Here is a 21,360-nt window from a genome sequence, read left to right as displayed (position 1 = left end):
TCGCCTGGCGTATAGCATCCTCTCGCCCTCTTGTGAGTCTGGCCACTTCCTGCTGCAGACACTCAGCTCGCCGAGCCTCTCTTACCTCACCTTCCCTTGCCTGCAATAGTTGTGCATTTTTAACAATCCAACTTCCATTCACATGAATTGTTTCTTATTGATTATTTTAAGGCTGCCGTATGCAGAGCCTCGGGTAGGTAAGATGTACAGAACAGTTCCTGTATGAAAAATTGATGGCAATAACTGGATTTATTAAGTGACAGATGCTACACAAAGAAAGACAATGAAGATAAGCACCTCTATGAATAAATGACAGTTGCTGAATTTGTTAGAAGTTTTAGGACACACACACACACACACACACACACACACACACACACACACACACACACACACACACACACACACACACACACAGAGACTGCAGCAGATCAAACAGTGAATTACACACACACACACACACACACACTGCAAGTTATAATTTCTGAGATTCTAGAGTTTACAATAGTATATGGTGTATGTACTCTTCCTACACACCTGCTTGAGGTGTTCCTCCTTGGCAGCCAGCTCGCCCCTCATTTGTGACACCTTCTCCTCCAGAGATTCCATCTGCATAGAAAAGAATTTTTCATATTTTATTGGTTAATTTTTGTTTTTAGGAGACAAGTAATTTTATTATTATAAATTCTTAAGTTTGAATAGCAAGTAAATTGATCAATGAATATCCAACTGGAATTAATTTAAGTTTGTTATGATGTGAGCACAGCATATATAAGCTTGGAATGGTAAAGATAGTAAGCTGAGAGTAAGCACGAGTGCCACCTCACCTTGTCTGATGCAGCTTGACGGAGGTGGTGGGAGTGTGGGTGTGAGAGAGTTGAGCCTTGAGCATGGCCACCTGTGCCTTCAGCTGGCCCACTTCTGCCTCCTTCTTGACGGTGTCTGAGCGAGCCTCCTGTAGCTGCTCCTCCAGCCCTGTCACCTGTTGGGGAAGGAGTGTGGTCCTGTCAAAGTCTTTCACTCACTAACAATTGTCATTATACTTGAATGTAGTGCTTGTGAGTCCCCAGCAGGTGTAGATTACAGTTGATGAGAGAGAGGTAATGCCATGCAGTTACTTACCTCACTTTGCTTTTCTTGGAGTGACCTCTGGAGAGTGGTGAGCTTGAGCTGTGTCACCTTAGCCTGAGTATCTCGGTCCAGTAGCAATCGTCGGACATCACTGGCCTCGCGGCGCCCTGCCTCTGCTCCCTCACTGGTATCCAGGCCTTTCTGCACGCCACAGTGTCACATGTGAACTGGCAGTCTCTTCATACATAGTCATCACACATAATTGCAGTACTATATGAGAGTGTAACAAAATAAGGGAAGCTGTGTGTACCCATCAGCCATACCCACGACAGTCCCACTATGAAACAATTACTTGTATCTATCCATTACTTCTGCCCATAAATCTGTCTAATCTTTCTTTAGAGTTCATTAATGATTCATCACTAACAACCTGAGTATCTACCACTCTGGTCTAATTCCTTCTTATCTTTTTTTTTTATTCAATTTCATCAAGCTTGAATCAACCTTTTTTGCTTTTATTATTCTTGTTGTATTCCTTCATTAATGATTCACCACTAACAACCTGAGTATTTCATTCATCTGTCACTCTATCTGAGAACTAATTCCTTTTTATCTCTTTTTAATTTAATTTCTTCACGCTTGAATCAACTATTTTGCTTTCATTGTCCTTATTGTACTGCTGATAGTGTTGGTCTTATGAGGCATACCTTTAACATGCAGAGTTCATTCTCAAGGTGTGTGATGTGTTCTGTCTTGATGGCCAGGTCTTCCTTGAGGGCCCTTGTGGAGTCCCTGGCCATAGTAAGATCCGCTTCACGTCCCGACACTTGCTCCTCCAGCCGACACTTATCCTTGGTGAGGCGGTGGATCTGAGTGTCCAGAGAGGTTGTCATAATGGGTTGAGGTTATTGGAGTTTTTAGGAGCGGCAAGATGAATAGACCATTTTCTCTCATTTTGTCTTTGTCATCCTCCTTATTGAATTTTAGCATGTGTCTAAGAGTATAATTCCTTTGCTTCTCTCCTGCTTCTCATGAAAAAGGAATCATTTCATCTCATTTAAAAATACCTGTTTGTTTTTTCACCTGCTCCCATAAGAAAGGGACCAATTTGCCTCGTTAAGATTAACCTATATTCAAGAGTCATTCCCTTGAATCTCACTTGCTCAAAGAATCAACTTATCTCACATTTAAAATTATCTGTTTGTTTTTTCACCTGCTCCTCATAAAAAAAAGACATAAATTCGCCTTATTAAGATTACCCTACAGTGTATATTTGATAGTCATTCCCGTGTACCTCACTTGCTCAGGGAATCAACTTGTCTCACATTTAAAAATACTTGTTTATTTTTTCACCTTCTCATAAAAAGGGATCAGTTCACTTCGTCAAGATTACCCTAAATTTGAGTCATTCCCTTGTGTCTCACCTGCTCCTCAAGGGCATTACACTCCCGAATGAGGCTGAGGACCTGCTCGTGTGCGTGGGTCTTCTCCTCCTCTGCCGCCCTCTTCTCCTGCCCTGCCTCTCGTATTGCCTCCTTCAGTTCCTCCACCTGCAGCACAGTTAGCCAGGGCATTGTGGGGCATTGTGTAGTGTTAGGTACTATTCTATTCAGCCATTAGTTATTCTACACCCTTAGTTTATTATGTCAGAGAAAGTTTTCCAGTTTGTAGATAACATTAGTGGTGCCTGAATGTTGACTCTCTCTCTCTCTCTCTCTCTCTCTCTCTCTCTCTCTCTCTCTCTCTCTCTCTCTCTCTCTCTCTCTCTCTCTCTCTCTCTCTCTCTCTCTCTCTCTCTCTCTCTCTCTCTCTGAACTAATAATCTAAAAATCTTGTTAATCCATCACTCGAATCATGAAAACACTCATAAAAACCTGTATCATTCTAACTAAAGCCTTTTGAATGTTGTTTAGATGCACATGGAAGTGTTTTGGAATGCAGTCTTCTCTCTCTCACCTGTCGTTGAGTCCTGGCCAGCTGAGTCAGGAGTGTGCTGTTAGGTGTGGGGGTCGAGGCAGCTCCAGTAAGTGCCTGTCGCTGTTCCAGGTCTTCACACTGCTTCTGCCACACTGCTGTCTCCTCCTGTACACTCTCCAGTCTGGCCTGTCACACCACAAAGAGGTTTACAATTTATCTCGCTCTCTCTCTCTATCTCATTCTTGTTCTCATTCATGTTTATAAGATCCTGCTGTCTCCTCTGATCTAACCTTCAAGAGAGAGTTTTCCTCAGCCAGCCTGAACACTTGTCTCTGATGTTCCTTGGCCTCCTCCTCCCGTCCGACTCGCTCCTGCCTCAAGCTGCGGCCCAGGACATCTCTCTCTTGCTGTGTCTCCTTGAGCTGCATCTCTGCCTCTGCCAGCCGTGACCCCACCTCTGCCAGGGACTCCTCCAGCCCCTCCACCTGCCAGTGTGTTAGTGATTGGTGAAGGGCAACGATTGACTAGAGAAAAGACTGGCAGGTGCATTGTAGCTCAGTCATATTAACCCCTTCAATATTGGGACACATTTTACCTTGAGATTTGTGAACGATTAGACCATTTTATTGACTTTAGGAAGGATCTGTGGAGGTCAGAAGATTAATGGCCATAGTCTTCACTATTTTAATCTCCCACATGAGTTTCTGAAGCTGTATAAAATCACCAAATAGTAAGCAGAATGAATATGGAAATGCATCATGGTACTGGAGGGGTTAAACAAGTGGAGAGATGAACATACCTGGAAGTGGTCCTGGTCATGTACTCTGGTATAGGCCACCAGGGACTCCTCCAAGCGCCTCACACTATCCTCATGGGCCACTGTCAGTCGCTCAGCCACCAGTGCCACCTCTGTCTCTCTCTCGCCCTCCTGCAGACAAGGGTTTGGTTTATTAGTGAAGCTTATAGATGTGATAACAATGATAATAATCCATACATGTAACAATGAGTAACAATGATGATAATCCATACATGTACCAAAGCTAAAGCCAGTCCTTGTAGTCACTGGTCACACACATACTATTTCACACACCTGACTGTATTGAATCTCCATCAGAAGAATCAAGTCAGTCCTCATAGTCACCATATGCACACCATTTCACAGATCCAGCTGCATAAATTGACTCCCCATTAGATTAACCCCTTCAGTACTATGATGTATTTCTGTATTCATTCTGGTAATTATTTGGTGTTTTTATACAGCTTCAGAAACTCATGTTGAGATTAGAATAGTGAAGACTGTGGCCATTAATCTTCTAACCTCCATAGACCCTTCCTAATGTCAATAAAATGGTCTGATCATGCACAAACCTCATGATAAAAATGTATCCCAGTATTGAAGGGGTTAAGGTCACTTGTCTTGGTCAGTCATCTTAGTCACTTCATGCTTACCATTTCTCGAATCCTACTGTCCAGGCGGGATATCTTCTCCTTGGCGTCCTGAAGGTCCGTCTTGAGACCAGCACACTTCTCTTCCCCTCGAGCAGCGTCCTTCTTAGCCTGAGGAGAGGAAGCAGCAGGTGTCTTTAGTCTGGCACAACCATCACCACAACTCAAGGAACCTGCCACACTTAATTTCTTCAGTACTGGAATGCATTTTGACCTCTAGTTTTGGGTGTGATTAGATGATTTTATGGACATTAGGAAGGGTTTATGGAGGTCCAAAGGTTAATACCCAAAGTCTTCACTATTTTAATCCCCACACAAGTTTCTGAAGCTGTATAAAATCGCCAAATAGTAAGCAGAATGAATGGGAAAACGCGTCCAGGTACTGAAGACTACATTCTGAAAATCTCCTATGCTGCAATGCCATTATATCAAAAGGCTCCAGTTTTTATAGATTGTTTTTATGATTCTAGTGGAAGATTAACAAGACTTCTGTATCACCAAAAGGAGAAACAATCTTGAAAGACCAGCAAGTCATCTCTATGGTTTCTGATACTAATTTGCCAGTATTAGTGTTCAGAGTTCTGTTATTCCTGTTATTGTTTCTCTCCCTGGTCCAACTTGGCACACAAATCCTTGAGTAATTTGAATGAGTGAGTGTTAGAGCTCAGAATCCCACTGTTGGCCTTCATCTGTCAGTATTCCTCACCTGGTCCAGCTTAGCACGGGAATCCTTTAGTAGTTTGGCCTCCTGTGTGAAGGAGTCTTGCAGGGCCACCATCTCTCGCTGCTCCTCCTGCAGTAATCCCTCCAACGTAGCCACTTGCCGCCGCAGCTCCTCTGCCTGCGCCTCACTGCCTGAAAGCTGCACACCCAATTCCCACTTTCCTCATGGAACTTAGTTGAATGACTAAGATTATATTAATATTCATATATGAGATTTTTTGAGCATTGAGGTATTATCAGTGTAGGAAACTAAAAAGTAAATAATCAAGTCATATACAGAGGGTATGTTGATTTGTTACAATGGCATCGATTCAATGCTGAAGCATTAGAAGGAAATTAAATTTTTCATTACTTTACTGTATCTGTGTGTTATTCATCCTAAGAATCTGTGTTTAGGCAAAGTGTAACTGGTGTAGAAAGAGACAAGATGGCAGTGTACCTTCTTCTCCATCTGTGAGGCGTCCTTGGCTTGTCGTCGCAGCTCCTTCTTCAGCCCCTCCACCTTGTCCTCCTGTGCTGCCACCTCCTTCACCAGTGACTCCACCTGCACCAACAACACATGAACTGAGAAAGCACTGAGCACCTTGGCATCTTATTGCAGTGAGGGAACAAACCTCCATTCCTCCACACAGCTGACTGTTGTCCATAGCTGGTCATGCAATGAGACACTTAGAGATTCCTTTCATAAATCACTGTATATTCAACAGATACCTTTGATGTGGTGTAGGAAGGGCTGTACTTCCTCTCACAGCTGTCTATTGTCCATACCTGGTCATGCAGAGAGACATTGAGGTCCTTCTCATATCCCAGGGCATCATTCAGCTGCTCCATGTCCAGCTGTGCCCGCCGCAGCTGCTCTGTCTTGACGCGGGTCTCCTCTCGGGCTGTGGTGAGAGCTGCCACCGTCTCCTCCAGCTGCCGCCCCAGCCGCTCTACACTCTCACTTGTCTACACCACAAAGAGAAATTTGTTGACTGTACTCACTATTATTTTGTTTAGCCCTTTGCCTGCTGTCTGGTCTGTCTGGTGCATCTTTCCTTAATTACTGGCCACTCTGGGAGGTCTTTACTTACTCTACAGCCACATCCAATCTTTAAACTGGGTGAAAAATTGCAAAATCTATCCTTCTGATGTGTGTTTCTTATAGATGCTTGTAGAGATCAGATGCATTGCTGATGGTGGTGGTGATGGTTTCTTGTTACAGTGAAAGGGTTGATGTTATTTTTCTTTGAGGTTGGATAGTTTACATTGCCACTTTCCTCTTTGTTTCTCATCTTTTTCTTCTCTAACACTTAAAATTTCATGATCTTGCAACTATACACATCTTGACAATATAATCTTCAAACTGATACTCAATATTTATAATTCTTTCAAAGTCAAAATGCTTTATTCCTTTAACTTGGGTTTTCCCCTTTAATCCTTTCAATACTGACACATTTCTACCTTCAAATTTGTGCATGATTAGAGCATTCTATTGACATTACCAAGGGTCTATGGAGATCAGAAGATTAATGGCCACAGTCCTCACTATTTTAATCTCCCTCATGAGTTTCTGAAGCTGTATAAAATCACTAAATAGTAAGAAGAATGAATATGGAAATGTGTCATGGTACTGAAGGGTTTAATATTTGTTTATCCCTCTCACTGATCTCCTTGCATTCCTCTCTTCTATCTTTTCTCTCACCTCCTGGGCAGAAAGTCGTTCCTGCAGCTGAAGACTTTTCCTCCAAGCCTCGTCTGCCTTCCTCTCAGCCTCAGCTCGGCCTTCAGTCGCTGCTGCCACATCCTCTTCAAGGCTTTGTACCTGGGGATTCAAATAACCAAAGGATGTATGTACTTCACTACTCTCCCCCGAGTGTTTCTGCTTCTTCATCCGTCCCAACCCACATGAACTTCCCTTGAAAATTAGTGACATGTTGCAATGCATGAGGGTAAATATGGTTATAGAGACGTTACTGTCCAATACCTGTCCCTGCAGCAGCTGAAGGGAGGTGACCAGGTCCTGCCGTTGCCTCTCTGCCTCCTGCAGTTGTCGGGTGAGCTGCTCCCGGTCCTTGGTGGCCAGGTCCGTCTGTACCAACACATACACACCACTTCACCTCATGTGGCATTACACATTCACACTAGGACAATATGGTTCTATCATCTAAGCTTATGAAGGCATCCATTCATAGCACAATGGGAGAGGAGAAAGGAAGGCTATAGATGCATGAAGGCAGAGAGAAAGGATAGACAGTCTGTAGTAAGGAGAATGGTGAATCTGAATATGGAGAGGAGGATATGAGATTGGCTGAAGGAAAGTAGAGAGACTACATAGGAAGTGATGAGAGAGAGAGAGAGAGAGAGAGAGAGAGAGAGAGAGAGAGAGAGAGAGAGAGAGAGAGAGAGTGAGTGAGTGAATGGAGGGGAGACCAAAGACAGAACCCAATAGAAAACACTAACAAGAAACTGGAAACCCAGAAAGAGAGAGGAGGAAGCAGAGGAGAGGTTTAGAAAGCTAAGAAAGAGCAGTAAATCTCTATGAACATGGCAAAAGCTACAGAAACTTTGTGGTGTATACAAGTAGTGACAAAAGCTGGAACCGTCTCTTTATTTCACTTGTATCAGCTTGTGTCATTTTGGTGGCTAGTGTCGTACCTTCCAGAGGTGGAGGTGTGAGGTGTGTGCCTGGCTCTCCTCCAACATGGCCAGGCGGCGACTCAGTGCTCGGTTCTCCTCCCTGAGCACCTCACCACGTGCTCCACTCTCCATCAGCTGCTGCACAAAACACCAACTATCATCAACACTTGTCTGCTGCCTAATGTTTGTGTTCCTTCATGCATCTACTTTTGTCTTACTGATGTTTCTGTGAGTTTCATCTAACATAGCCTAACCTCTCTAAGCTTCCCTCTCTTTTGATCTTAGAGCATGGTAATGTTGCATCTGTGTCCCCCTCAGGTTGCCCTTAACCCGTTCAATACTGGGATGCATTTTTTACCTTGAGATTTGTGTACGATTCGACCATTTTATTGACATTACCAAGAATCTATAAAGGTCAGAAGATTACTGGCCACAGGCTTTACTATTTTAATACCCCACATGAGTTTCTGAAGCTATATAAAATCACCAAAAAGTAAGCAAAATATGAAAATACGTCATGGTACTGAAGGGGTTAAGCCTCTATGCCTTCCTACCTCTTGAGCTGACCCCCACTGACCATCACCATTGTGTTAGCCTTGTGTAGAGTACTGGTTATTGCTCCCTCCTTGAAATGTCATCCTTTTACTGAGAAGTGTTTGAAGTTGTAGGGTTCTCAGTATTTTTTATTTATTTTTGTCTTGTTTCAGTTTTAAGTTAGTAGAGTATAACTACAATTCAGATGCGAGTTATTCTTATGCAGTTTTGATTGCACATTTACTGTAGCAGATACAGGTGACAAAAAAGGCAGCAGTAGTAGCAAGATTCTGAGTTAGATAGTGGCATAACAGTGATTGGATGTAGTCAAATTTTATGTGTACAACAAATGATTCTGTCTGAGTGAGTGGTTTTTGCTCTCACCATGACGATTTTCAAAGGCCATATGGATTTTTAAGTGTGTATTTATGTTTTTAGTCAGATCAACAAGATTCTTACATTATCATGATAAGAAACACTCTTGAGAAACCAGTTAGTTATCTCTGTGGTCTTTGAAAACAGTCATGGTGAGGGAGCAAAGCTTTCTGAATGGTGTGTGTGGCATCAGTTTCCTCACACTCGGGTCTGTATTCTGAAATGTTTTGCTCTCTCACCATCACTGCTTTCCGTAGGCTCTAGTTGAAGATACTCGTGTTTTTAAGGGTTTTTGTATAGTGATGGACTGGAAAGATTTCTAATTTACTGAAAGGAGAAACTGTCTTGAAAACGCGTCTAGTCATCTCTGTGGCCTTGGAAAATTGTCGTGGCGGAGAGCAAGCTGTTTGTGAATATGGGCTTCAGCTGTGAGCCCAGGTACCCCCATTGATGTACTGTATGAGTATGACCTAGCAATGCCTCTGCTTGTGAAGAGTATTCAGGTTATACGTACGTGATGCGTGCGGCTGTACTTACCAATGTTGCATTAAGGCAGGCCTGAGAATGAGTGCACAAATTGGCTATCAAATAATGACTCTCTCTCTCTCTCTCTCTCTCTCTCTCTCTCTCTCTCTCTCTCTCTCTCTCTCTCTCTCTCTCTCTCTCTCTCTCTCTCTCTCTCTCTCTCTCTCTCTCTCTCTCTCTATATATATATATATATATATATATAATATTATATATCAATGATTTTCTACCATGCTGTGGACATTTGGCTGGTGGTGGGAGAATACCTGTGGAGTACAGATGTAGGAACTGCAATGGTGAGCAGATCAAAAGAAGAGAGATGAAATGAGGAATGTGTATGAGGAAGGAATGGGTGATGGGTGAAAAGTTTTATCATTTGTTAATATAATGCTTACGCACACACACACACACACACACACACAAACTTACACACACATCTAGCTTAGGGTTTGGTAGGTAAGTAAATCACAATCATAAAAATGCTCTTTATTCCATCATTCCTGACGCAGTGTGTGTCTGGCGGCACACCATGCATCCATGCCTGTGTTAGTTGTCATGTGTAGGAGGTGTCAACTCACTCCTGCCAATCAGTGTCAAGTACCATGTCATGCCCAGCTTAGGAGTACCATGGGAATGCTGAGTGTGTGTCTGATGGCAGGGTTTGTTGCTGTGTGAGGTGTCATCGCTGACATGGACACTCAAGTTGCCATTCAGTGTTACCGTAAATCAGGTTAAGGTCCGAGAAGATTTTGGTTGGCCCTGACCAACATATTCTGAAACACTTTTATGCCACACCTCAATTACGTTCACAAGGCTTTCTTTGAAGTCACACGGTTTGGACTTGTCTGGTTCTGGTGACAGATTAACATGGTTTTTACATTATTAATGTGAGAAATGTTCTTGAGAACCCAGCTAATCACCTCTGTGGCCTTGAAAAATAGTTGTGGTGAGAGAGCAAAGTGTTTCTGAACACAGGCTGGACTGTCTGTTCACTACACAAGTGTAAGTAGGTGATCACACATCTGTTTAGTCACACACTTTCTTTCAAGTTTACATGGGAATAAGAGTGAGGACTAGAACCAGTAGTCATATATGTATATATTCAATTCTGTACACTAATTTCATGATAATTTTTGAGCCTGCAGTTATTCTTACAACTGAAGACTATGGTAGTTTGTTTTGTAGCATAGCTTGACTAGAGGCGAGAAGACAATGCAACACCACAGTGAAAGTACTTACATTGCTTTCCCTAAAATCAAATAATGGAATTACTATACATTTAGCACAATATTTTGAGTAGAATAAGTTAAGTATTGTAATAAGTTATACTTTACTCACAATACTAGTCAGTAGTTATTAGGAAGAAATTTCAGTATGATTAGGCTAAAATAATGTTACATACTACACTAAGCATTCTGTGCCCTAGTGGTTACTGCATTAAATAAAGTAAGAATTTGTAAAAATATAATATGTATTTATATAAATCTGACTTAGAATTTGGATGCTGTAATGGAAAACTTGTAATACCTGAGTGATGAGATGAAGTGGCCACTACACATCATAAACCTGGCCAGAGTGAGTGTGGCTCTGAACCTCGCCCACACCCACATTCTCCTTATTGGCCGCCTCACCAACAGTCCTCAAGCTGTCAACAGTGCCCAGGGGTGTGATTGCACTCTGCTCACTCTCTAGACACACCACATGTGGACTGCCCTCACTGGCCAGGCTCATGCTAAATGAATTACCGCTACAAGAAGACAGAACATCGGGAGCAAAGGCACTTGGAGTGGTTTGAGTTGTTGCTTCTTTGGCAGACTGATTGGATCTGAATGCAGGTACTTTTCCCATTGCATTACCATTGTCTTGTACATGTAAAGAGTGTGGAACACAGGTATTTGATAGAGGATTGTCATTTACCACATTTCCTACATTGAAACCACTGGCACTTTGAGATGCAGCAGCAGCAGCAGCAGCAGCAGCAAGAGGGTTACAAGGAACATCAGTGTTATTCAAACATGCGTCTGGCACGTCTGTTGGAGGCTGCATACTCAGAGTGTCCAGAGAGATGCATTTATTCACACTGGGACTTGCAGTAGAAGCAAGGGAGTTATTGCTACTGTTATGCATCTGCTGGGACTGGCTATGATGCGACATGCTGGCACTCACGTCACTGCTTAGCCGAGACCGCAGCTCGTCACACGACCTCTTGCTGGACACAAGAGCATCCTGCAGGGCACTGATGGTCAGCCTCTGCTCACTGGCCTGGTGCACACAAAGGTGATTAGGAAGAAACAACACATTGGCTGCACTGGAAATTATTGATTGACTGAAATGCCAAATTAAGTAGATATTTGTCACTATCTTATGGTGGTGAAATTAGTATTGTTCTTTCAGTCAAGATACAGAGTGTATATAAATATCAATTATATAATTCATGCTCCAGTTATTTAGAGAGCTTAATCTTTCACAACATATTTATCTAAGCAATAATGGTGGACATCATGAAAGAAATAATTCTTAATTTTAATCAAACCTTGTATTATATTACCTCTTTTTTCTTATTATCTAGTTCGGTTGATATTTTGATGAGCTCCATCTGGAATCTCTCCAGTGTGGAAGACTTGTCGTTGAGTTGCCGAGTCATAGAAGAGTTTTCCGTCTCCAGCTTTTGAATTAGCTCATTCTTATTCTCAACCTGCATGAGATGAGAGCACATGCAAGCTGTGAATTAGGATACACTATATATCTTATACTCTGAAACACCTGCTATGGCTGCTGGAAAAGTGTTCGAATATTAGGCTCAAAAGTCACACTAATAAGGTCACTTTGTGGCTTCATACAAACACAGAGAAATTGATTTGTGTGAGAGAAACCTTTAGTTATGAAAGGCCTTCACTGGGCTGGCATGTACTGGCCACCACAATGTCTTGCTGTATCTCCTTATGAATTGCTAATCAAAGTGTTATCACATTCTTCAAAAAATGTGTAGCTACCTGTCTTCGCAGCTGCTCCGCCTGACCATGTGTTCTGCCAACCTCCAGCTGCAGATTTGTCAGTTGGCTGGTCAAGTAATGCATGCGCTCTCCCTTTTCACCTCCATCACGGCGGGATGTGTCCAGCTTCTGCTCCAGCTGTTATGAGGACAGAAACGGTCAATTAAACTAACATGAAATGAGCCCAACTGCATGATAAAATGAATTTGAAATTCTCTGAGTTGCAGATTTTTGTACCTCTATATGTAAAGCAAAAGCCTTGATACTTTTCCTACCTTGTACAGAGTTTCATCTTTAAGATGCAGCTCCTGGCGAGATGCTGCAAGGTGGCTCTGAAGCTCTCGAAGGAGTATGCTTTTCTCTGCAAGCTACAGACAGATGCAAAGTTGTGGAAGAAATATTCAAGCTTTAAGCAGGCCAGAGAGAAATCTAAGCTTTTCACAGCAAAAAATCATAAGCAGTTCAAATAAGATTTGATGATACAATGTTCAGGTGAATTGTAGAACAAAATATCTTTCTATTGAAATCAGAAATAATTGTCAAAAACTACAGGTGTATCTGAGTTCAAGATTGTCTGGAGTGGAGTGTGTGTAAGAGTGTATTGGACAAAGGCCTTGTGTCTGGGCTGGTTTGGCTGCCAGCCAGGCTGCTGATCCTCCTTGTAAGCATGAGACACACTAATGTGAAGAGGGAAGAGATGTCACTGTCAGCTCTCAGGCTTAGAATACCTCAGGCTTTCAAGTTGAAATATTGGGGAAGTGGAGTAGCCTTGTATGTGCAGTAAGCATCACTACTCCTAGTTTTTGCATCACACAGTTCAACTACTCAGTAATGATGAGGACTTATATGTATATACACATTACATACTAATATCTGCAAGAGTTCAAAGATGTGATTTAATTGATGTTAATACTCCTTATCACTTATCACAGTAGTATGATGAAAAGTAATACTGTAGCTTACTTCATTCTCCAATTTTGAAACCTGTGAGGACTGTGATACACTGGAGTAACAGCCACTCGAGGTTCTGCTCAGCTGTTCAGATGAAATTCCATTTAAAAGAACCTGCAAACAAATAGAAAAAATACAATTAATATTTTTATGTGTAGATCAATTCAAGCTGATGGTGCATAATGATCTCTCCTCTCTAAGTAAAGTGGTGGATCATCTGATATTGTCCTACCTCCTTATAATTCCCAAGAAAGGACAGAGGAATGCCAGTGATTGAAACAGGAAGAAATGTGAATCAATGCTTTTAGGGAATGCTTAAATGTGTGTGTGTGTGTGTGTGTGTGTGTGTGTGTGTGTGTGTGTGTGTGTGTGTGTGTGTGTGTGTGTGTGTGTGTGTGTGTGTGTGTGTGTGTGTGTGTATTTACCTAGTTGTAGTGTGTGTGTGTGTTGGTGGGTGGATAGGTGTGGTAGGTGTGGGAGGGTATGTGCCTTATCTTCAGTTACTTAGGAAAGGTGTTGGATGACAATAAGTGATGAATGCAACTTGCCTCAGAAGTTTGTGTCTCAGCACACTTGGTCTCCCAGGGAGTTTTACCTTCTTTGGCTGGGATTAGATCACCCTGAAAAATCATACCAAAGGAGGTTTTATCTTCTCTACTTCACTCAGCAGACACATTTAGTACTATACAACACAGTTTCAATGAGTTATGCACACTTGTAGTAAAGCGTCATCGTGCTGGCAGCATAAGTAACAGTCGTGCCAAGTCCTCTACTCTGTGCTACAGTTTGAAGCATTACCTTGTCATACACCTCACTGTTTGTCTTGAGTGACTTTATCTCTCGTCTGAGTTCTCTTATGATTTCATTCTTGAGGTGCAGCTGCATCCGTGTCTCATGCTGCTTTTGCTCATGCTCCTTAAGCTCATCATGGAGGTCAACTATCTGGTCATGTCGCTGGGCTACCTCTGCTGTTAGCACTGTGCGAAGCTCCACTTGTGTCTATAAATGTGGAGTTTTATAGAAACTGTTAAAGACTTAGTGACCCCTTCCAGTGACACACAGCTTTGCCCACCTTTAAGTGTAAAGAACATTCAGTTCTCTTCTTATCTCTCCCACTCCCTGCACTAAAGGGGAGGGTTTAGTACATCCAGGTGTTCCCTGTGTGTGTCACAGGACCACTAATACATAATGTAAGAAAGTAGTAGTATTTCTACCAGATGCATTTTATTAGTTATTGTAATGACGTAGACTCGTTTTTAGTAATGTAACAACAACACAGTTAGTGATAAAAATTGTCACTTGTGGTATATTTACAAACACTTACTTAACACTAAGCTTTTTTAGTAATACGTACATGTTATATGTTCAAAGACACAACAAGAACATGAACATGGAATTAGTGATGTCATAAAGGCCCACTCACTCACTCACCCACTCATAGTCTATTCACAAATGTTAATGAGATGAGGGCAAGACTCTGCTATACATGTCAGTACAAACCTGATGGGACCTGTTGAGTTGCTCCTTCAGTGTGTTGATGGTTGGGGCACACAGGCTGTGGGAATCTTGGAGAGCTTTATGTTGCTCCTTCAGTTGTTGACACTCTTCCTCTACCTCTGCCAGTCTGCTCACAAGCACCTCAATGTTTTCACTCAGCTGGCTCTCATCCTGGAAATACAATAAATATTCTAATATCAGGAAAGGATATGAATTGAATTAGGATAACATAAGCAAACAATTTCAGTATTTTTTTTCTTTGTTTTCTTGTCACAGTGTTCAGGACTATTGGAAATTTTCTTCAACTATAGTCTTTTGTTCCCATCTCTCAACCTCATCCTTTCTTTCTTTGTTTCCATGAATTACCTCAAAACTTGATTGTCTATGTAAGAAACACGTCCTCAATGTTACAACTTACATGACTTCCTGCAAAAGAGTGAGACTTCAGCAATAATGAAGAGGAGTCTTTGGAGAGTTCATCTTTGAGTGAAGATTTTTTCAATAATATGCTGCGGATGATTTCTTCTCTGCGAATTGTCTGAAATCACAATTAACAGAACTAAATATGTGCATTAATTTTCACACGAAGCTGAATTTGTATGCTGAATAGAAATTACACTGAGAATATCGCTATAACCTAGTGAGAGGTTTGAAGAGTTTAAGCATCACTGATCATGTTTATTTACTCTGTACCTCAACACTGTCATGTTTCTTGGAGCCGTGGAGTTCCTGCAAGGTGTGTGTTGTGCTGCCACTCTCCGTCTGTCTCCCTGCTATCATGCGCTTCATCTCTGTCAGCTGACTCTGTGGGTTGATATCCAGGCTGATGGAAGTCTTACTTATCTTATTCTACTAATATATTTTTAAAAATCAATTTGGTTGTTCTGTTTTAGGACTGGTGCCTCAGTGAATCTCTTTTTATTTATTTATTTTTTTCTATTGCCGTAGGCCAGTGTTCCTCTTACATGAAGGAAGTACGTACTGTATTCTGCATCCTGTAAATAATTAATGATTGCAGCAGTAGTACATTAGCTCATTTTAGTAATTCTGTTCTACAATTTACAAGAACTATCATTTTCTTTTAAAGACGTGCCTGTAAATCTGCGATTTGCTTGTCTCTCTCCAGGAGCTGAGTGGTGGCATCCTCGTGCAGGGATTGGAGGTTCTGGAGGTCTGCTCTCAGTCTCAAGATCAACAGTGCTTTCTCAGAGCTCTGCCCTCCATAGGTGCTGCCCTCCACATCCTGAAAGGAAAGGTACATGTGAAAGCAGGATTATAATGTAAACAAAATTTTTCAGTCACTTTATACATGCATAACTTCATAATGTGTGAAATCAGGATTTTAGTGTATAAGAAATTTTTCAATTGGTTCATGTCAGTTCATGATGAGTGAGTGAAAGCGTTGACTCACGGGAAGGTTTGAGAAGGAGCTGGCTGCTGAGGAAAGGTCCTTCTTGAGAGGCTCTTCAATGAGTGGGTGGAAGAAATCATGCTGGCTCTCTTTTAAAGATGGTGAAGATTGTCTGTCAGAATTAGAAAACACATAGATGTTATTTGAAGTACATAGTTGATTATTTTTGTGGTTGAATGGCTATACAAGCAAGACAAGTATGGTATGTGGATTGTGTTGGTGAGAAAACATTAAAATATATCTCTATTCCTATAACATTTCAAAGCACAATCTTCTTCAGTCCCTATAAAGAAGAGACTGCTCACTGAAACCTTATAGTAGAAGTAAAGGTCTTGTGTTTGATCCAGGGTTACCTCACTACCACAATGCCCAGGTGCCACACACTCACCTGGAAGTGGGAAGGACAGGACCAAATAGCTGTTCTGGAGTGATGAATGAGAAGGTGAGGTCATCCGTCTCCCAATGTCCTGTTCCCCTGGCGCGAGTTATCACCTAGCCAGAGAAGAGAGGCAGTGAGACTCGTATTCTTAAACATTTGTGCTTCACCTCCAGTATTTCAAAAGGCTTTTTCTAAATCTGCTTGAGTTTTTAAAAGTGTTTCTAGAGTTCTAGAGGCAGAATGACAAGCTTTCTACATTAATAAGTGGAGAAGCACACTTGAAAACACTGCTAATCATCTCTGTGACCTTGGAAAATAGTCTTGGGGAAAGAGCAAAGCGTTTCTGAATACAGACCTAAAGACCAATAGGAGCTTTTACCTCTTCAGTACCATGACATGTTTTCATATTTATTCTGCTTCCTATATGGTAATTTTATAAAGCTTCAGAAACTTATGTGGGGATCAAAATAGTGAGACTGGCTATTGATTAATATTTTGATCTCCAAATGGCAATAAAATCATCTAATCATATCAAAAACTCATGATTAAATTGCATCTCAGCACTGAAGGTTAACTCTTTCCAGTACTGGGATGCATGAAAGAGGAAAAACAGAACAGGAGGATTCATACTAAAATTTCAGGAAGGGACACTGCAGAGAAATGATACAGACTAGTACACCACACAAGAATAGGAAGAATAAAAAAGAATAGGAAAAAGAAGAGAGTAACTATAAATAGGAAGGAAGATAATTACGACCTACTGATAAGAAGCGAAGAAAAAGAAAAAAGAAAAAGAAAAATGAGAGAAAAATACCGTACCATCATTGTGGAGAAAGAGGAAGAGGAAGGAGGAGGAGGAGGAGGAGGAAGAGGAGGAACATTGATAAGAGAAATGAATAGGAAAGGAAGAGGATAGCGCTATGCTGTCATGAAGAGCACAACACCATACAGAGAAGGAATAGTAATAATAATAATAATAATTAAGATAGATGGATAGATAATACATAGGAAAGGAAGCATACACTACTGACACAAAGAGGAGGAGGAAGAAGAAGAAAAAAATAATAATAATAAGAGCAGAGGAAGGAGCAGGAGGAGGAAGAGGAAAAACAAGAAAAGGAGGAGGAAGAGGAAACAGCAGGAGGAGGAGGAAGACGAAAAACAGGATGAGGAAGAAGAGGATGAGAAGGAAGAAGAAGAAGATGAAGGAGAAAATAATAATAATAATGATAATAAAAAGAAGAAGAAGAAGAAGAAGGAGAAGAGCAGAGGAAGGAGCAGGAGGAGGAAGAGGAAAAACAAGACAAGAAGGAGGAAGAGGAAAAGTAGCAGGAGGAGGAGAAAGAGGATAAACAGGAGGAGGAGGAGGAGGAAGAAGAAGAAGAAAAGAAGAAGAAGAAGAGAAGCAGCAGCACATCACCACTCTCCCCCCTTTTATTTATTTATTCATTATTTATTTATTTATTTTATTTATTGTCCCTCGGCGAGTACCTGTATTAGATTGTTGATGTCGCTGTGCAGTCCGCCATTCTCCTCCACGAGACGCGAGTTCTTCATCTGCAGGGCGTGGATCTTGTCGTCCAGCTCCTTGGACTCCTTCTCCAGGCTGATCTTGTCACTCACCAGCGAGGACACCTATTGGAGCAGGTAACACACACCTTAGACTCAATGTTAGAGTGGTGTTCTTGCTGGGTTTTTGTATATTAGAAGGGAAAATTGGTTGGAAAAAAGGGAAATTTTAATCTTTAAATACACACACGCACGCACGCACTCACGCACACACACACACACACACACACACACACACACACACACACACACACACACACACACACACACACACACACACACACACACACTCACTCACTCACTCACTCCTCACTCACTCACTCACTCACTCACTCACTCTCTCTCTCTCTCTCTCTCTCTCTCTCTCTCTCTCTCTCTCTCTCTCTCTCTCTCTCTCTCTCTCTCTCTCTCTCTCTCTCTCTCTCTCTCTCTCTCTCTCCAAACTATGTCCTTCATCTAACCTAACCTAACCTTACCTGTATCTGGTGGTCCCTCAGAGAGACGCAAGACTGACGTGTGGTGGCGGCCATCTTGGTAAGGCGGTCTTCCAGCAGTGCCACTCTCTCGGCAGCCTCTCTCTCCAGCTCCTCCACCGTGGCCACCAGCACCGCGTTCTGCTCCCCGAGGTCGCGCACCCAAGACTCCAGCACCGACACCTTGTTCTGGGGAGGTCACTCAGGTTAGTCAGTCACACATTCAGTTATGTGTTGCATCTTCTCTACATTTTTTTTTTTTTTTTTTTTTTATGATAGAGGGAAAAACTGGCCAAGGTTTTTTTGTTAGAGGAAAAAGTGGCCAAGGTTTTTGTGTTAGAGGGAATAACTGACTAAGGATAACATATATGATTAATCCCTTCAGTGATAGGACGCATTTTCATATACGTTCTGCTTATTATTTAGTGATTTTATGCAGCTTCAGAAACTTATGTGGGGATTTAGACAATGAAGACTACCCATTAATCTTCTGACCTCCATAGATCCTTCCTAATGTCAATAAAATGGTCTAATCGTACACTAATCTCAAGATAAAAATATGTCCCAATACTGAAGGGGTTGATAACTGATACCTCAACGTAACTCCGAGGCATACGTGACATAATGAGTCCGTTAAGGAAAACTGTCAAGGGAGAGATGAACCAAGGGACGATAAAATGTGAACCACGTTAAAGGAAACAAGAAGTGTGGAGGAAAAGGACGAGTTATTAGGAAACTTCATGAGCGTGTTATCAGGAGCTTTTCCTCTCAGCTGTCGTCATCATAATCATCACCATCATCATCCTGTCATCATTACTTTGTGTTGATAGTGATGTGGTGACTTTTTTCCCCGTATTTTCAAACCTTCACTTCCTTCATTAACATTTCCAAAGGTCACAGTGATGAGTACTCGTGTTCTCTTGGGTGTCTTTTTTTATTTATACAATGTGGGCTTTTCACGGGAACTTATGGGCTAAAGGGGATACTATTTAGGGTACCTCCTATCTCAAAGCCCACCCGCTAGGAAACCGTTGCCCCGAGTGAGGAAGCCCAGCCTACACTCGGACCGTGGACAGGATTCGAACCCGTGCTTGGAGATCCCTCGGACCCCTAAGCACGCATGGTTCCACTGTACCACGGCGGTTCTTCTACTAATGATGCGGAATTCACTTTAAAACGTTACTAGAATCATAAAAAAGATGCCAAAAAAATCTTCAGTAATTTGACGTATGTACAGTGTGTTCCAAGTAGTCTAGGTGAGATGCTGCTTTGATTTCCCTTATTCTCTTCCCCTGATGTGCCTTGTCTTGTGCACCTTCCTCACTCAAGTAATTATCTCTACTACCTTTTAAAACTGATGATAATGCTTATATAAATGTGTACCCCTCGTTCTATATCGCTCGTGAAGTCCATTTATATAAAACATTCACTAAATTACCCCAGTACTTTTTTTCTACCTCTCTGTCTCAGTTTCTCATTCTCTCTCTGACCTGTTTAGCCAACCCTCACCTTCTCACCTCACTAATCTAACCCTTCGTTTAAACCCAGCCCCGATCTCTCCCATGAACTCTTTCGTTGTTGCAATGCCGTAACCCTTCCCAGTAACGTAACACCATCACTACCACCACTACCTGTTCCAGTGTTTCGCCATCCCTGTATTCCCTCTCTCCCTTCCTTCCTCCTGCCCGCCCCCCTCTCTTTGCATTCCAGCAACACGACACAAAACAACTGCTCTGCTCGCTCACGACTTCGGCGCTGCGGCTTCTCTCCCTCCGTTACTTCGCCTCTTCCGTTCCCATAGTTTGTCATCCTCCGTTTTTTTACATTGTTCCGTGACTGAACTCTATAGTTTTTTTTTTCACAGTAGTGGTGGTAGTATCTCTCTCTCTCTCTCTCTCTCTCTCTCTCTCTCTCTCTCTCTCTCTCTCTCTCTCTCTCTTCTTTTTTTTATGACAAATTGATTAAATACGTCAGTCCACCCTCCATTTCAGTGTTAGTTTCCCTCTCAAGGCCGGAAGCTATTGTGGTTTGCTGTGTGTGTGTGTGTGTGTGTGTGTGTGTGTGTGTGTGTGTGTGTGTGTGTGTGTGTGTGTGTGTGTGTGTGTGAGAGAGAGAGAGAGAGAGAGAGAGAGAGAGAGAGAGAGAGAGAGAGAGAAGGCCGAGGTGCGAAAAAAAAAATGGGGGAATGCCCTCATTACACATTCCCCCAACACACACACACACACACACACACACACACACACACACACACACACACACACACACACACACACACACACACACACACACACACACACACACACACACACACGGCGTCACATGCTGGTGTATTGTTTTGAGGTAACTAGCGGGCTGTACTTAATGGCTGTTTCTTAACCCTGCCCTGCTCGCTCAAGGTGATCCCAGAAGAGGCGTGGTGCAAGTTAGACCCCTTCAGTACTGGGACGCATTTTTACAATAAGTTTTGGATATGATTTGACGATTTATTCACATAGGAAGGGTCTATGAAGTCTTTACTATTCTAATCCACCACATAAGTTTCTGAAGCTGTCTAAAATCAGCAAATAGTAAGCAGAATGAATAGGAGAACACGTCATGGTACTGAAAGGAAGGGCTGGGGAGACGTAGTGCATGTTAGGATCACTCGAAAGGCACAAAAATGAAGAAAAAACAATAATCATAATAATAATAATAATAATAATCCCACTCAGTCTTGCTTGCAGAGTTTAAAAAGAGTTTTCCTGACGTGACCTAAATATTTCCTAAATATTAATCGTACATCATTGAAAAGTGTAGACGCAACATTTCCTTCCCTGCCAGCCAGACAACCTTACCAATCTCACGCACCCCTTCCATCCACCCACCAACCCTGCCACC

At 42.1% G+C, this 21,360-nt stretch overlaps 2 protein-coding genes across 8 annotated transcripts in view; one reads left to right on the top strand and one right to left on the bottom strand.

The window, feature by feature from the left end:
- LOC123514765 (paramyosin-like) overlaps positions 1 to 21,360 on the bottom strand; it is a 33,496-nt gene continuing 12,136 nt past the window's right edge. For 2 of the 7 annotated variants that reach the window (XM_045272886.1, XM_045272890.1), the window contains exons 2-32: positions 18,487 to 18,672; positions 17,933 to 18,076; positions 16,451 to 16,554; positions 16,063 to 16,174; positions 15,745 to 15,894; positions 15,345 to 15,455; positions 15,070 to 15,189; positions 14,655 to 14,822; positions 13,953 to 14,153; positions 13,703 to 13,774; positions 13,167 to 13,268; positions 12,479 to 12,571; positions 12,204 to 12,341; positions 11,759 to 11,905; positions 11,377 to 11,472; positions 7,795 to 7,914; positions 7,124 to 7,228; positions 6,842 to 6,961; positions 5,926 to 6,105; positions 5,597 to 5,701; positions 5,141 to 5,296; positions 4,438 to 4,545; positions 3,788 to 3,916; positions 3,279 to 3,473; positions 3,028 to 3,174; positions 2,496 to 2,621; positions 1,779 to 1,940; positions 1,123 to 1,272; positions 828 to 982; positions 538 to 609; positions 1 to 100 (exon numbers count right to left, since the gene is read on the bottom strand). In XM_045272886.1, the coding sequence (XP_045128821.1) occupies positions 576 to 609; positions 828 to 982; positions 1,123 to 1,272; positions 1,779 to 1,940; positions 2,496 to 2,621; positions 3,028 to 3,174; positions 3,279 to 3,473; positions 3,788 to 3,916; positions 4,438 to 4,545; positions 5,141 to 5,296; positions 5,597 to 5,701; positions 5,926 to 6,105; positions 6,842 to 6,961; positions 7,124 to 7,228; positions 7,795 to 7,914; positions 11,377 to 11,472; positions 11,759 to 11,905; positions 12,204 to 12,341; positions 12,479 to 12,571; positions 13,167 to 13,268; positions 13,703 to 13,774; positions 13,953 to 14,153; positions 14,655 to 14,822; positions 15,070 to 15,189; positions 15,345 to 15,455; positions 15,745 to 15,894; positions 16,063 to 16,174; positions 16,451 to 16,554; positions 17,933 to 18,076; positions 18,487 to 18,672 (3,936 nt within the window). In that variant the 3' untranslated portion in view covers positions 1 to 100; positions 538 to 575. The remainder of the gene's footprint in view (positions 101 to 537; positions 610 to 827; positions 983 to 1,122; positions 1,273 to 1,778; positions 1,941 to 2,495; positions 2,622 to 3,027; positions 3,175 to 3,278; positions 3,474 to 3,787; positions 3,917 to 4,437; positions 4,546 to 5,140; positions 5,297 to 5,596; positions 5,702 to 5,925; positions 6,106 to 6,841; positions 6,962 to 7,123; positions 7,229 to 7,794; positions 7,915 to 11,376; positions 11,473 to 11,758; positions 11,906 to 12,203; positions 12,342 to 12,478; positions 12,572 to 13,166; positions 13,269 to 13,702; positions 13,775 to 13,952; positions 14,154 to 14,654; positions 14,823 to 15,069; positions 15,190 to 15,344; positions 15,456 to 15,744; positions 15,895 to 16,062; positions 16,175 to 16,450; positions 16,555 to 17,932; positions 18,077 to 18,486; positions 18,673 to 21,360) is intronic. The other 5 variants (XM_045272887.1, XM_045272888.1, XM_045272889.1 and 2 more) reach the window with 5 other exon arrangements.
- The window catches only part of LOC123514768 (Bardet-Biedl syndrome 4 protein-like), a 26,600-nt gene continuing 23,790 nt past the window's right edge, over positions 18,551 to 21,360 (top strand). The window contains exon 1 of the mRNA XM_045272902.1: positions 18,551 to 18,689. The gene's annotated coding sequence lies outside the window, so the exon portion shown is untranslated. The remainder of the gene's footprint in view (positions 18,690 to 21,360) is intronic.

This window comes from Portunus trituberculatus, chromosome 38 (assembly GCF_017591435.1).
Source record: "Portunus trituberculatus isolate SZX2019 chromosome 38, ASM1759143v1, whole genome shotgun sequence".
Lineage (NCBI taxonomy): Eukaryota > Metazoa > Arthropoda > Malacostraca > Decapoda > Portunidae > Portunus > Portunus trituberculatus.
This window is presented reverse-complemented; position numbering and strand designations above follow the sequence as displayed.